Source organism: Lycorma delicatula, chromosome 1, assembly GCF_047948215.1.
Source record: "Lycorma delicatula isolate Av1 chromosome 1, ASM4794821v1, whole genome shotgun sequence".
In the NCBI taxonomy this organism is placed as follows: domain Eukaryota; kingdom Metazoa; phylum Arthropoda; class Insecta; order Hemiptera; family Fulgoridae; genus Lycorma; species Lycorma delicatula.
In genome coordinates, this window is record NC_134455.1 from 327,234,078 (window position 1) to 327,250,155 (window position 16,078).

General features: G+C 30.7%; 3 protein-coding genes across 4 annotated transcripts in view; all 3 read right to left on the reverse strand.

Annotated features, from left to right (window-relative positions):
- Positions 1 to 10,376: 10,376 nt before the first annotated feature.
- LOC142334234 (frizzled-8-like) lies at positions 10,377 to 10,917 on the reverse strand. The gene has a single exon (XM_075382094.1). The coding sequence runs from the start codon at positions 10,879 to 10,881 to the stop codon at positions 10,552 to 10,554; it is 330 nt and encodes a 109-aa protein (XP_075238209.1). The 5' UTR covers positions 10,882 to 10,917; the 3' UTR covers positions 10,377 to 10,551.
- LOC142317878 (frizzled-9-like) lies at positions 10,915 to 13,957 on the reverse strand. The gene is made up of 2 exons (XM_075354422.1): positions 13,646 to 13,957; positions 10,915 to 11,028 (listed from the first exon to the last, which is right to left on the reverse strand). Exons 1-2 carry the CDS (start codon positions 13,955 to 13,957, stop codon positions 10,915 to 10,917), a joined length of 426 nt encoding a protein of 141 aa, XP_075210537.1.
- Positions 13,933 to 16,078, reverse strand: part of LOC142334233 (dynein heavy chain, cytoplasmic-like) — a 40,516-nt gene continuing 38,370 nt past the window's right edge. For both annotated transcript variants that reach the window (XM_075382093.1, XM_075382092.1), the window contains one exon: positions 13,933 to 14,129. In XM_075382093.1, the coding sequence (XP_075238208.1) occupies positions 14,061 to 14,129 (69 nt within the window). In that variant the 3' untranslated portion in view covers positions 13,933 to 14,060. The remainder of the gene's footprint in view (positions 14,130 to 16,078) is intronic.

The following is a 16,078-nucleotide window of genomic DNA, read 5'->3' on the forward strand; positions in this document are numbered from 1 at the left end:
GATAAGTCTCCTCAAGCGTTTTGAAGGTACCGCTGTATCACATTTTTAACCTTAGCCAGTTTAGCATCAGTCAAAGTGGCCAGTCTTCCAGTTCTCTTCTTGTCTACAACTGATTCGCATTCTCTTATCCAGGTAATTAATTTTGTTATGATCAAATTGTAGGCTGTCATATCTGGATATTTCCCACAAAATTCATCTTAATACATGCATAAGAACATCTGGAAAAATAATGTTCAACAATGAAAACGTGTTGCTCTTGGGAAAACAACATGTTTATCAAGCATTAAGCAAAGCACTATTGCAAGCTACTATTGCACTATTGTTTGATCAATACACATCACAATGGCATCTAGGTTTGTTGTTGTTAGTAGTTGCTTATAATTGGTGATGTCAACAACCACCACCATTCATGGGGCTCATTGTCATGTTCTCTGGGAAGGATAGTTGATCAACTAAGTTAGAACTTAGATCTCTGCTTATTGAATGATGGATCATGCACTTTTGTATCATCTTCATCAGGCACATCTTCGTTCATTGATCTGTCGTCGTGTTCAGGATTACATCTTTGTGCATCGATCTATTGTGTTCAGGATCACTATTTCCACGTCTTCATTAGCGCATTTCCAAAAACCTTTTTGGAAGCAATCACAGACTGCTTATTATCTCGGTTTGAATTGGAATGATGATATTCAAAAGTTTCACACTAGAAGACAAAATACCACTGGGAAGAGTCCTAAGTGTTACCTTATTTCCAGTAGCCATAAATACTATAACAAGCTGTGTGCGATAATCTGTTATGTGCTCTTTATTTGTTGATGATTTCTCAATTTACATAACATTTAGAAATTTAGCTACTAGCAAGAGGCTGCTCCAAAATACAATCACCTGTTTAGAATTGTGGTGTAAAACAACTGGATTCACGTTTTCTCCTGAGAAAATGAAATGCATCTGCTCTTCACATTTGAGGGAAGATACTGAACTTGAGGAATGAGCTGAAGTTAAAATGTTTAAAAATATTGGACATGCTGACAGTTTTATCTAATGCACAATGAGTAGCTGATCGAATATGCATGTTGCCCTTCTACTGATCTCTAGTCTGTTTCCGCTTGGACTACAGCTGTGTGGCTTATTCATCTGCTTGGTTCACTATTCTTTGAATGCTGGATTCTGTCCATTATTCATTTATCCATCTTGGTTCAGGTGCTTTTCATTCAAGCCTGTAGTAAGTATGCTGATGGAAAGTGGTGAGCAATCCCTTTCTAATAGATGGAATCAAATGATTTGCACTTATGTAACTTTTATTAAAGCGCAATAAAATTCAACATTGATGCGGTGTTTTCTAAACATCTGATTCGATACCAAGAACAGCCAATATCAACTGCTCAACTAAGCATCAGAGCTCACTGCCTTTTCTCAGCTCTAAATATAAAATTACCTCCAGTCCTTAATGTTGCTCCTTGGCAGCCTTCTGTTGTTAATTACTGCTTTGATCTTTGTCAATTAATACAAAGAACACAAATCTGGTTATCGTAAAAAAAAAAATTATAATATGGGAATCCTGATGTTACATTTTATACGGACGGCTCTGGAAATGTTAATTTGGTTGGTTGTGGTTGACAGCAGAACATACATGTTTGGTCTTCCCAGCATCACCAGTGTTTTCATCACAGAACTGTGTGGTATTAATAGAGACTGGATTACATACAATATAAAACACTTGAAATATGCATGAACAAAGCTTAAAATATGCATGAAAGTGTCAAAATATGCAACTTTAAATAATAAAAAATAGTAATTTTTAGTTTTTTTATTTCAAAATCAGCATACAATTAGTAAGTAGTTTAATAACAGATCGATAGTTAACAATTATTTAACATTTTGTTACTTTTGTAAATGTAAACAGCAGGTACTGTTCCAAATGTTCGGTAGTAAGATTGTGTCTTCGATCATTAAACATTTTTTTTTTAAGTGGAAAAGAATTGTTCCACATCCACTAAGGTTACTGGGCAGTATTTGAATTTGGATGCTGTGTTAGCACTTATTGTTTCTTGCAAAAGTTTACCCATCCCATTAATAAAACTATAAATTTTACACAAAGGTTCCAAAGCCTGGGTTATTGTTCAAAATGTTTTCAAATTTTTCTTTAAGTTTACACAGGAATATCTCTGGCAATGCGTAGTTCATTTGGCGGATTTTATTTGTTAACTGAATAGATTCAGTCAAGCTTTTGAATACTAGTTTTTATTTTTTACCATGTTCACATGGTAAAAATGAACTATGTTCTTTTTTGTACTAGAATTGTTAAATGCTTCTTGGACTGCCATAGTTTCTGCACTATCAAAGCCGTTTACTACACCTTTGATGGGCTCAAAATGTTTATTGTAAAACGTACAGCTTCAATCCACATTTCCCATCAAGTTACCATTGGTTTGGGCGGTAAAGGCACATTTGGCAGTTTGTAGGCCTTATTGCGAGCAAGTGCCTTAAAAAAAAACTTTCTTTTTTGATGAAATCAGTTAATTTAAATTCCCAAACATGAATCGATGTACTGCGTGAGCAAAGCATGTCAGATGAATCAAATTGGGATAAAATACTTTGAGGGCTTTGGCTGCCTTGATCATATAGGGAGTAGCATCTGAGAGAAATATAAACACTCTTTCATCTGCAGAAAATTCAGAAATATTTTTTTAATACACTCATTCACAAGTTTGGCAATCGTAGAATGATTTGTCGTTTCATGTTTTGTAGGTCACTAGATAGGAAGAAGAAGACTCTAGTTTTAATGCACTGACAATTAAATTCGCAATGTAACAGCCACAACTCGGTTGTTTCCTCAGCTGAAATCCAAATAATGCTATCATTGAGTTCATTGTGTATTTCTTCCAGAACATGTTGGTAAATTGTTAGTATGTAATCTCTACAGAATGTTGATTCATCTGATATATTTTGATTCAAGCAATATTTTCGCAGAAAATCTTTGAAGGTAGGATTTGTAAGTTTGTGAAGAGGAATATTACTTGTAAGCAATGCTTCATATAAATCCATGCTAAAGTACTTTTTTTGTTTGTCTTTGGAAGTGAAATCACTGCTACTTGCTGCTTTTATAAGTTCTCGTGTGCCTTTCTTTTGCAATCCTGTGATATTAAGATTTGTCTTGACATGCTGGTCTATCTGAAACTTTTTTGTGCACAAAATATTTTTCTCCCAAACTCGACAATATAAAACATTTTCGTCATATATAAATGCTCCAGGATAGTCAGCTATCTACGAAGAGGCAGTTTTTTTGGGAGGCATGGTACTTATTAAACCTTGCTCAAATAAATAAAAAACTTAACTTTAAAAAAAAGAAAACTGTTAATTGGTAAATTTTAAGTGCTGCATTATTAAGTATAATGTGTTCTCATGAGTTTCATTTAGAGCAAAAGAGATGGCGATAAAGTAAGGGTGAGGTGCACAGATTGAAATTCTATAGACTCGTGCAGTACATATAAATAAAAAAAAATAAGAAACCATTATAAATACCTTCCTTCACATAAAAAATAATAATTTGAAACTTTAATTCAAATAATTTGAAGTTTTGTTTTTAGGGGGTAATATTTAATAAAGTACTGAATTAAATTTGTTGTTGCTAACAATTATTTTCATTTCTAAGCTTAATTCATTTCATTTCATCTTTTTTTTGTTGGTGAAAGATATAGTGAAAAATACTCTGAATCTACTGCTTGTAAACTATCACTACATATTTATCTTGCTTTGACTCAAGAATTTTATAAGTAACATTTTTTATACACTATTTTTCCAATAATTAGAACATACAAAGTTATTGGAAGTGAATTGATTATTTTATCCTTCAGGTCTATTCTCTTAAAGAAGTTGACACTTTTTTTTTGGAATTTGAAAAAGATACTGCAAGCTTTCCCAAAAAGATATGATTTTAAAGAGTTGTTGTTTACAAATTGTTGAAACTCTTGCTACTGATTACATTCTTAACAGAAATTGTCCTTTTTTGCTTAAAATGTTTTTAAACATTTTAAAATGTGTTCTTTGTAATTACAGTATTTTTATTTTTTTGTAATAAATTATTATTCTTTTCTAAACTATCTTCTATACTATAACTTATACTAGAACATTAAAATATAAACATCACCATTTTTAATTATTTATGTTTTTTTTTTTTAATAGGATTTTCTGTAATTTAATTGATTTTTCTGTTGAATTATTTGTAGTAAACAAAACTACTGAAACTTTAAAAGTACTTGCAACTTTATAAGCATATAAAAATTGATTGAGATAACTTACAGATTCAGTTGAGGTCTCATTTCATAGCAAAATACATCAAGTTTGTCCAAGATTATTTATCACCTTTGCCTGCTAATCTCATTGAGCTAAGACTTGCTTGCTACAGTGTGGAATGAAGTCGTTAACTTCAGGTAGGATGTATGTCGTATTTCAAATGGAAACCATATCAAACCACTCTTTAATGGAGCCCCAAAAGAAAAATATCTAGTGGGGTCAAATCTGGAGAGCAAGCTGTACATGTGATGGACCTTCATGACCGATCTACTGATCTGGGAATCAAGTATCAAGAAAATTTTGGACTTCTAGGTGGTGCCTTGTCTTATTGATAATAATGTTGTCTACCTTAGTCATCATCGTTTAACTCTTAGAAAATGTTAAAGCATGTCCAGATAAACATTACCATTTATGATTGCCTGCTGAAAGAAGAATGATTCTTTCAGTCTTTATCTTCTTAGGGCACAAAAAACATTGACCTTAGGACTATCATGAACTTGCTGGAAAGTTTCGTGACAGTTTTTACTACCCCATATTCAAAAGTTATGGGTGTTCACCTTGGCACTGATTTGAAACATTGACTAATCACTAAAAATTACATTGTTTAAAAACGTATTGTCTGCAATTCTATCCATCATTTCCACACAAAACTGCAGACGAGCAGTTACTTCAATATGTTGAATCATGGTTAGTTCGTATGGCTTCAAATGCAGTTGTTATTTAATACGCGTCAATTGGTCATTTATGGATTTTCAGTCTTAAGTGACTTAAATTGAGTTGATTTCTTTTGGACTATGTGCAAAGCTTTCTCTGAGTTGTAGCACAGCAGTTAAAGGGACGCGTGAGCGTCCTGATGATTTTGTATGTTTTACAGAACAACTGGTCTCAACAAAGGTTTGGTGCCAGGAGGAAATTGTATGCCTACTAGGAGGCTCCCTACCATACTCTACGAAAATTACATTGAACTGCAGTTACTGACTGCAAATTGTGAAACCAAACACATAGCGAGCACATTCTGCGCCAGTAAATGTATCCATTTTTAGCAACATTGGATGCCGAATTCAGTAGTAATGAACTACACAAATCAAAACATAATGTGTTTTACTATGAAATGAGACCTTAACTGAATCTGTAATTTATGTAAATAAATTTTTATATGCTTTTAAAGTTAGTTCTTTTTGAATCGCCTGGTATTTGTTATAAAAAAACACCAATTAGGAATATATAAAATAAACAGCTACACAGACTGATAGAATAACTGGTTAGATTTGTTACAAAATCCACTAGACACTTAACATAACACAAAAAATCAGACTGATTGAACTGGCAAATAAGAAATGGAAGGTATTGGAGAAAGATTCAATTTTTCCTGCCAATTTCATTGAATTTGTGTTTTACAAATGTATACATAAGATATTATCACACACAAAATTACATATTTCATAAATTTCATCTTAAAAAAATTAATGTAACTTGCATAATATAACAGATAAAATAATAAATATTTAAAATACCTGTAGCCAAAGATGTACTTATAAAACTTTACTAAACCAGAAATAGATAATGCATGTTTTTATCGGTGTCAAAAGAGTCGGATACTGCATCTATCTTAACTAGTAAATACAACATGGGAGGATTGTTTGCACATGTGAAAAAGTTAATTACATCATTACATGAAAAATCAAGAAAATGTTTTTTCATTCATTCTGTTATTTGCCACTAAAACATAAATTTAAAAATGCCTTTTTATTTTTTTAAGTAGAGAAGGTATTAACAAGTTTTTTATTTTTTTGTTTATTTTACTCCATGTAATATATAAACCTGTAGAGTTTCAATTGTGTAACTGCCCTTTTTTGAATTATTTAATTCCAGAATTGGAAAAAATGGAATTTTGAAGCCTTTGTTTAACGTTATTACATGTTCTCTTAATGAAACTCATGATTACATGTAGTATATAATAGTGCAACTTAAAAGTTTTTTAATTAACATGTTTTACTTTTTTAAAGTGATATCTTTAATGCAATGCTGTAGAAGTTATAAAAAGAAATATGCTTTTATGACCAGTTTTTAACTGTCTGTAGCCACCAGTTGTTCTTTCTTGACAACCGTTGGTGTTAAAAATTAAATGAACCCATTTCTTAACTCAATAGATATAGAATTTTTTTTGTAAAAAGGATTTAAAAAAAAATTATATTGTAATCAACTTTATTCAAAGTATGTAGTATTTTATGAAAGGATCCTGTTACTAACCTTGCTTCTATAAAATTAATATAACAAATTTGTAAACTATGTTTATTTTATAAGAGATAAACTGTATTTCTGAACTAGGATTATGTAGTATGAATGCCACTTTTGCTGCTATAACATGCAAGATTGTTCTTGAAAATATGCCGTGCTGTTTCCTGCATTATGTACAAAACATTTGTTACTTTCAAACTAACTGCAAACAGTATATCATGGCATCTACATTAATTAAACCTTCTCTGAAGTTTATTTTGTAATTATAATTCAATTTATTTAACAATTGATTTTCCAAAACAAACTTCAATTCTGAGCTGATTTAAACTGAACTCTATCAGTACTAACTAATATGCTCTCTTAAGTTTCCAAGATACTTTTAAGAGTGGTATAGAGTATCTGTATCTAAACCCACCGGGCTGGTCTAGTGATGAATGCGTCTTCCCAAATCAGCTGATTTGGAAGTCGAGAGTTCCAGTGTTCAAGTCCTAGTAAAGCCAGTTATTTTTACACGGATTTGAATATTAGATCATGGATACCGGTGTTCTTTGGTGGCTGGGTTTCAATTAACCACACATCTCAGGAATGGTCGAACTGAGAATGTACAAGACTACACTCATACATATCATCCTCTGAAGAATTATCTAAACAGTAGTTATCGGAGGCTAAAAGGAAAAGAAAAAGTATCTATCTAATTCTAAGGAGGTTAGTGTTGTACTGCAAGTAACTTAAATGTTTTTTATTTATTTAAAATATTGTGAATTGCACCTATAAGTAGTATATTGCAGAATTATGATTTCCAAAAATCATCTGTCAAAAAATATTATTTTAAAAATAATATTTAATTTATAAATGATAAAGTTATCCATTAATTGGTTGTTAGTTGTGCTTTATTAATCAAAATGTTTTTGCAGATATTATACTCATGTGTTTAGTTATGAAAATTTAAACTAATGCAGATTAAATTTATTATGTATGTAGTTAACCGGAATAATTTCTGTTATTTCTGAGCATTTTCTACAAAGTTAATTCTTATCTGTTGATAATAATTTAATAATCAGTAGATATGACAGCCTGTTACGTTGACTGTCCTATAACAGTTCTGTATAAATAAATTTGGATAGAAGGTTGGGGTATTTTTAATTAAAATGTATTTAAAAAATATAATTTAATATTTTAATTATAAATTAACAAATACATGCCAAACATAAAAAGGAAAAACTTGATATTTGTTTAAAATCTTGTATAATCATAATACCACCTGTTATTGCAGTTAAGTTTTATGCAAATTGTTCATTTGACTAGATAGATATAGCCTTATTTTGAAATTAGTTTTAATTTTGTTTTTTGAGCAGTAATGTATGAATCATATTCATTCTAAAAACAATTAATCTACTATAAGTACGTGTCGTTTCTGTCTTGCACAAATCTTACTACCTCTTAATAATTTAAAATATATGTAAATAGTTATTTATAATTTGTCAATTTCTCAATAAATAGATCACATGCATAATTTATCTTTTATCATAATTATACTTGAATATAAAAAAATAAAAGATTGTATATTAAAAATTAACAAAGGTGTTTGAGAAGAACAAAATAAGTTTTGTATAAATTATGTTACTAATTAATAATGATTTTTTTGTTGTTATCAATCACCTCATCTTGTGCAGTTTATTCTTTACAAAAATTAACAGTTTAAAATATAACCAACAAATTTTAGATAAACTTTTTAATCATTATTCCATTCATAAAATAAAGAGAATTTTTTATTACTTTAAAAAAAAGGAAGAACTTGTTAAGTGCTGGAATGGGAATTATGCATAATACTGAAAGTATGCCATATCTGTGGTGTCCTTTGAGCATGCACTGTTTTACTAATGGATTTCTGTTAATTAACTTTTAGCAGTTACCTTTTCCTATTTTTCTTAGCATTGATTACTGTCTCAATTTTTTATTAAATACTTTTTGAGATGGGCCAAGTGTTGCAGTTATTAGGGTATTCCAAATTTATTTCAAAACTTACATTTTTTTCTGTTGAGCGAAACTGTAACATTGCAAAAGCAAATATACAAGGAATATATAATGTTTAAAAATATAATTAAAACATCAATTTCTTCCTAATATAATCTCACATAAGTAAATCACAGAAAACTAGGAATGAAACCTATATTACCCTCAAAAAGAAAAAAGGGAGGTGAGTATTCTCATTTTTGTAAAATTGTGAAGTATAGTGCTAATAAGATTTTAATTAATAATGATTTAAATTCAGAATAGTATACTTAAAAGTTTTGCTATAGAATACTTACTCAACATTCATAACAGTATAGTACATTAGTATGTAATAATTATTTATGTAATCACCTTATTAATTTTTGAACCATTAGAATTCATACATTCAAATTCCTAACTCTCAAAACAAATAATTTTTCTGATTAAATGTACACTTTAAAGAGTTAAATAATATTTTTTTAAAAAGACAAAACTGATTTCAAAAAACTACTATAATTAAAAAGTGATAATTTTTCAGTTTTGAAGCCTATGCTGAATAAAGACACAATTTAAAAATTAATTTTTTGATTTGACTCTGAGTTTAAAAAATTAAAGCTGAAATACGAGATTAAGTGCAGTTTTAGAAGACATTTCATTAAAAAAATGTATATATATTTTTATAATTTTTATTTACAGAATGGATGGGCTAATAAAAAATTTTGATTGTATATAAACAAAGATGTTCACCAAAAACATATAAATAAGAAATCTGATCTTAATAACCATAATGAACACAGTGTTATAAAATATGAAGTAGAGTCTCTGGACTACAGAAAATATGTGTCTTGTTAAAAATAGTAAAAGGGATGGAGGATATGTATTATGTTCATACAAACAATGTATTTAGTTTTTTCTTTTTTTTTACAAAAGATGTTTTAAATTTCCCAACTAATTTTCTTAAATTGGTGGTTGAGAATACTTTTGACAAGACATCAGCCTACACAGAGCGAGTTAAAAGTATGGAAACCCTCAACAACTTTAAAATCGTTCCAGATAGAGTAATGTAATTTTCAGGATAAGGTATCAGTCAAATACTGTGCCTTATGCTGATCGGAATGATTGGGTAACAATATTTTCATTTATTTACTCATTAATTTGGAACAAAAGCAATTTTTTGTGTAAAAAAATAGAAACTTTTAATTTATTTAAATTTACTTTTAATAAATAAAATAAAATTAATTAAATTAGGTTAAATTTTAATTTAATTAAGTTTAATCTCTTTTATTTAATTTTATTATTTGATTTACTAAATATAGTAATTTCAAAATCCAGATTTTATCCAACTGCCATTTTGGGTAAAGACATCATACCAACTTTTTATACACACCATTTTTCTTGTCTTAAAAGAGACCTTTAAAATGATATATCATACAAAGGGTGTTATCATTTAAAATATTTGAGTTACAACTCCTGGTCCACTCCTTTAGAAGGGATTTAAATTCTATTTCTCATCAAAAGTTAAAGTAGTTGACTGATACCATATACTGAAAGTTACAGTATTCTGTTTTGAATGGTTTTAAAGTTGTTGAGGGGTTTCTATACTTTTGACTCATTATATTAACTACTTATAATTATATTTATTATTTATAACAGAGGTTCTCGACAAAATAAAAAGCAAATCATTGAAATCATTCCAACCCCATTTTCTGAAGATTAAGGCACAAAAACTCATTAAAAAACATGTAAATTGAAATTTTGGAATGGAATTGGATAGTGATCAGATTGAGAACATCATCCATCTTTGAAGTCTGTTAAAAATGAAAAGGAAACTAGACAAATTAAAATATATTGTACAACAGTTTATTAAAATATTGTAATGTATACCACAATTATCTTTTAAAACTACAAATAATTTAATTACAGTATTTATAATTTATCTAATTACAAAACTTATATTCACAGTAATGTACAACATTTTTAAATACATATCTGTAATTTACATATATACATTTAAATCTTAACCTGGTATTAAACCCTTGTCATGGGAACTGGTCGATTTGTTTTTCTCGGTGCTGTAAATAAGCTGCTCCAAGAGCGGCAGGTTTTCCCTGACCAAACCCACATTCCTGAAGATATACCAACAACAAGTGAGAGGAATACTCTTAAAAGAGACACCTCAACACCGGCGGAATGGTATGATGGTCCCGGAGCACATCCAGGAGTAGCATGACAATCTAAAGCAGACAATAAAGCTAGAGAACGCCAACGAGGATGATGCCATGACTCGTAAAGTAAACAACCCAATGCTCCTAATGTTGGCAAAACATAAAGAGCTGTAAATACTGCTAAACGTGTCATTAATCGTTCTAATTTTGCAGTGGCATTTCCAGCTCATCGAACTTCTCTTCTTACTCTAACTAGGGCTGATGCTCCTCGACCTGCTATTAACACCCCTACACCAAGAAGCACACCATGTGGGATAACCAAAAATCCCATTGTTGCAACCTGAAATGTAAAATTTAATTATGTAAAGATTTACTTTTACACTTATTAAACTATAATATTTTTATTTTAATTATGCCTGTAAGTTAAGTTTGGCATCAGAAAATTATTGAATGACAACTTGAAAATAACTTAATCATTTTATTATTTATCAAGTGAATTGTAACTGCCATTACTTCAACATTTACTTCTGGTATTTGCACCGGTACCTGTGAATCACTTTTTTTCAAAGTTGTTTATACAGCTATCATATATATATATATATATATATATATATATATATATATATTTATTGTATATATTTATACACAAAGTGTCCAGGCTAAATGTTCACAGAAATAGTTAATATAGGTGTTCCATTTGTTCAGAGCAACCTAGCAATCAGCCTTCTACAGTATTTGAATTGACTGCTCAAGTCCCCTACCTTTTATTGGAATGGACTTATCCAACAAGTGAACACTGTACCAGTGCATTAGATTGCTACTGATAGGCTTAACAAAGCAATCATAATACTCAGTACATTGTTAGAAAGAAGATATTTTCACAAGATGAATGTGTTTTTATTCTAGAGTTGTACTTTAGCATGTGATCAGTGGTTGCAGTGATAGAATCTTTTTGCTGTAAGTACTGTGATAAACCAGCACCTAACAGGACTTCAGTTTTGAGGTTAATGGCTAAATTTAGAGACAGGTTCTGTTAATAGCAAGGAACACAAAAGATCAATGACAATGTTGAATGCAGACTCAGTCGCTGAAATCAAAGACTGATTAACTGCTTCACCAAAAAAGTCAATTAGCTGAAATTAATTTACTAATGTTCATCGGGCAACAAAAAAATTAAATTTATGAACATATCAAATTCAAACAGTTCAACTTCTTGATCCAGACAAAAATAAAACTGCTAGAATATTGTCATTGATTTTGTCGATTCATGTGTGAGGTCATGTTATGAACTTGATTTTTTTCACAGTCGAGGCATGGTTTTATCTGGCTATGTAAACAGCCATAACAGTAGGATTTGGAGTGCTGAAAATCTCCACGCATATCGTGAAAAACAATTGCACCCACAGAAGATGAGTGTATGATGTAAAATATAAGGAAAAACTTATTGGTTCTCTTTTCTTTGAGTACATCATTACTACAGAACAATATCAGAATATTTTATTGCGCTCTTGGAAGAGGAAGACTGATACTGCTACTTCCAACATGGTAATGCAACATCACCCTACATACATTCAACTTCATTAACGAATTGATAAACACTTCAAATTCTTCTTCACACTTCATTCATTAACAAATTCTTTGGTGATTGCATTATTGATCATGGCTTATGGCCTCCAAGATCTCCAAATTTGACTGCACCAGATTTTTTTCTTTGGGGCTCCTCAAAGATAAAGCCTACAGCAATAAACCATGAACACTTTAACAACTGAAGGTCAATATTGAATAAGCTGTTTTAATTATTAACCCACAAATTCTGAAAACAGTTGCAAGAAACACAGTGAAAAGGGGTGGAAGCATGCATTCATGAAGATGGCAGCCACTTTCAGAATTTACTCTAGAATTTAAGATTGAAAAATTTGAAAATAAAATATTTAATTTAATAACTTACAAATCACTTTTTTATTTAAATATACCAGTGACACAAGTGGGTTATGCTTTATATGGGACACCCTGTTATAATTTAATAGTTTTTTTTTAATAAACACAGCAATTCAGCAAGTTTAAATGTAAATTAGTCATGTTCAATGTGTGCACCTTTTGTAGCTCAGCAGATGTCTAGATGATAATCTAACTCTTGCCAGACTTTTACGAGTATTTACAGCATTATTACACCAACAGCTTCAACAATTCTCTGTTTTAAATCATTAAAATCTCAAACTTTTCTTTGATACACACAACTTTTAATAAACGCTCAAGCAAAATAGTCCAAAAGATTAATATTTGGAGGATATTCTAGGTGGCCATGCAGTTGGACCTTTTCATCTGATCCAATATCCAGAGAGACTGTGGTAACATCAACCGGAAACTAATTTTGATGTGTGTATTTGGATGTTTTTCTCTTTAATTGCTTATGAATGTTTTATTTACTATCTCATCAAGTATGTGGAATTGTGACATCATTCCAATTAATGATACTTTGTCACTGGCTACAAGATGCAAAGATAGCAGCAGTAAAAGAATACAGGTAGCAATAAATTATCTTCTGCATCTGAAGTAATATCCTAGAAGTAAATTGGTCTTTTGGTCTGGTAAATTGGTCTGAATAAATTAATTGGGGGAAAGAAATTACAATTGTTAGTATCCCAAACATTACTGATTGCTTGAATTTTTATTTATATATTGTAGTGTAGCTACACTAATTTATGTATACTGACAACTGTAGGCTCATTTCCAGTCATAGCAACTGTTTGCCTGTTTTTTTTTTTAATAAAAATTAATTTGTCACATTAGAAAAATCCAAACTTGACCACAATTTGAATCCAGAACTCAGATACTGGCCAGTACTAATTAACAGAAAGAGATTAAAAAAAATTGTTTGTGATTTGCTATTGAAACAGAGAATAGTGAAAAATTGTAATTTCATTTTGACATTAAAAAGAAATAAATTGTAAACTGACCTCAGATACTTGGCAAAGTCCAGTTAGCTCATCGGCTGAAACTCTGTAAAGAGTTAAAGCAAGTACCGCTAATACTGCAGGTCCTGCCCAAGCTGCAACATGGAAGTATGACGCAAGGTTGTAGACGGCTTCACTTGACCATTTTTTTGCTGCCGATAGAAACCACGCTATAGCAAGTACAACCCACCAAACACTTGCTGATAAACTACAGTAGTATAGAATAAGAAACATGACTGTGCACTGAGCACTTTCTAGTCCATCAACAGCTACATAAGAATCATATCCTTCACTAATGGGTACACAAGTAAACATCGTTGGACCGAATGATCCTCGTACTATGTACAGCAAGGACATCGCATTGTAGCAAAGAGCAAGAAACACAACCGGTCTCTCTGGATAGCGAAAACGAGCTGGTTCAACCCAAAATGTCAGTAGGGTGAATAATGTTGAAAGGAAGCATAATAAAGCCCATCCAGTCATCCACCTTGAAAAAAAAAACTATGATCACAACTATTCCATAGCAACTAAATAAGATAGAAAAACATAACTTTTATGTAAAACAAATAAGTAGTTAGAAGTGAAAAATGGTAACTACAGAATTGGCTACTCATGAATGCTGACGCAGATCTAGTAATGGTGCAGGACATTAGCTCATTACAAAGTGTATCATCTTGACAAAAGTTTTTGTCTAAAACATGAATAAATATTAATGAAATATGGAATTATAAGTACATTTATAGCAAGCTATTGTGTTTAAATTTTATGAACTGAATTTCATGAATTGATGCAATTTTGTCCTCTGCGGATTGAAGAAAATTTAATGAATTGGAGGGAAGAAGAATAAATACAATACAAAAAATAAAAGAAAACATATCAGAGTAAAAACATTTTATTTCACACACAGTGAAGGAACAAAATTAAGAACAGAGGCTAGATTCCAATTGGCTCAGATATATGGATATAACAGATACATGGATGCATGTGTGCCCAAGCATAGGTGTGTGTGTTTGTTTTACTGTTAGTTAAACAGTCACCATAAGTTATGTTCAGTAATCAGGGACTAGATTACTCAATCTAAGTTTGGGAAAAAACTTGATTCCAGACATATAAATATTTCTCAGTATTTCTACATAAGATTTTGTATTAATGTTAGAGCTCAGTGAAGCTTAATGATGATAACTAACTTATTTCTGAAACTTCAGAATTTATCATCTTTTTAAATCCATTGTAAAAATATTACATGCAACTTTATACTATGATGCTGTCCCATGTGTCTATGATCATAATTACACTGGTCAACATGATTTTTGTCTTATAAGTACCAATAGGTGTACTTTATACAGTTTTATCCTGTTTTCAAATATGTATTTGGAATTTCTCCATCACTCACAGTTTTTTGTTTTTTTAATTTTTTAAAATATTTTAAAACTTTTTTCATCCATTTGTCCATTGTCAAATAAAAGCTCCTAGTAAATATGATGGAACCACATGAGCTAACTCAAAGGGTAGCATTGCTACTATTGTGCAAGTTCACATGTGTATAGCCATGTACAAGTGTGATCTAGTGTAGCACATATTTATCAGAACAATGCCAGTTGTGAGACAGTATTGAACCAGTAAACACATCATTGTGAGTGCTTTGTTTGTCTGAATTATTGTGTATTACTTATTTACAACTTTATTTCTTTTAATTAGTCGTTAGTTGCAAAATGCCTTGAGTTTGTTTAAATCATCCTAACAATCTTTGTTATGTGTGGTGAAGTGATGCTCAAGTTCCAAAGGTGAAACCTTACTCCATTAGTAAAAAAGTGTTTTGAATTTTATTTTGGGTTTAAAGTGAGGGACCAAACAAGAGCCTGGGCCCCACATATCTATTGTTTATCGTGATCTAGGCTTCACACTGCATGGAAAAATGGCACACGCCACGTGCCATTTGCTATGTCTATGATTTGGAGGGAACCCAAAGATCACTCTTCTGACTGTTATTTCTACTTAAAAAACATTAAAGGGATCAAAACACATAATGGTGTACCCAAGTTGCAATCTACAATGAGGCCAGTTTCACACTGTGAAGAAATTCCATACCAAAGCCTTCAGACATGTGATGTTAGATGAAGAGAGCTTAGAATCTGACGGAAGTAATGAAGTAAAAGAAACAGGTTTTGGTGATATAACTTTGAACAAAGCAGTTCATCTGAGCCTCATTTACTGACTCAAGAAAATCTTAACGATTTCATACAAGATTTAAAGTCTGAAATGTTTACTTCCCAGCTAAAAGGATGATATCTTCTTCAAAAGAATACAAAGATATGTACTTATCGTAATTGTCATTCAGAATTTAAAGACTATTTTTCTGGAGAAAATGGCTTAATGTTTTGTAATGACATTTCTTAATTTATGGAGACACTCTGTAATGAACATAACCCAACAGAA

Bases quoted from the DNA above. Each gene is read 5' to 3' on its own strand.
- LOC142334234 (XM_075382094.1), bottom strand. From the start codon at position 10,881: ATGACACGTTTAGCAGTATTTACAGCTCTTTATGTTTTGCCAACATTA.
- LOC142317878 (XM_075354422.1), bottom strand. From the start codon at position 13,957: ATGTTTACTTGTGTACCCATTAGTGAAGGATATGATTCTTATGTAGCT. The intron at 11,029-13,645 runs GTCAGTTTACAA...TTTACATTTCAG, and splicing joins GACTTTGCCAAGTATCTGAG to GTTGCAACAATGGGATTTTT.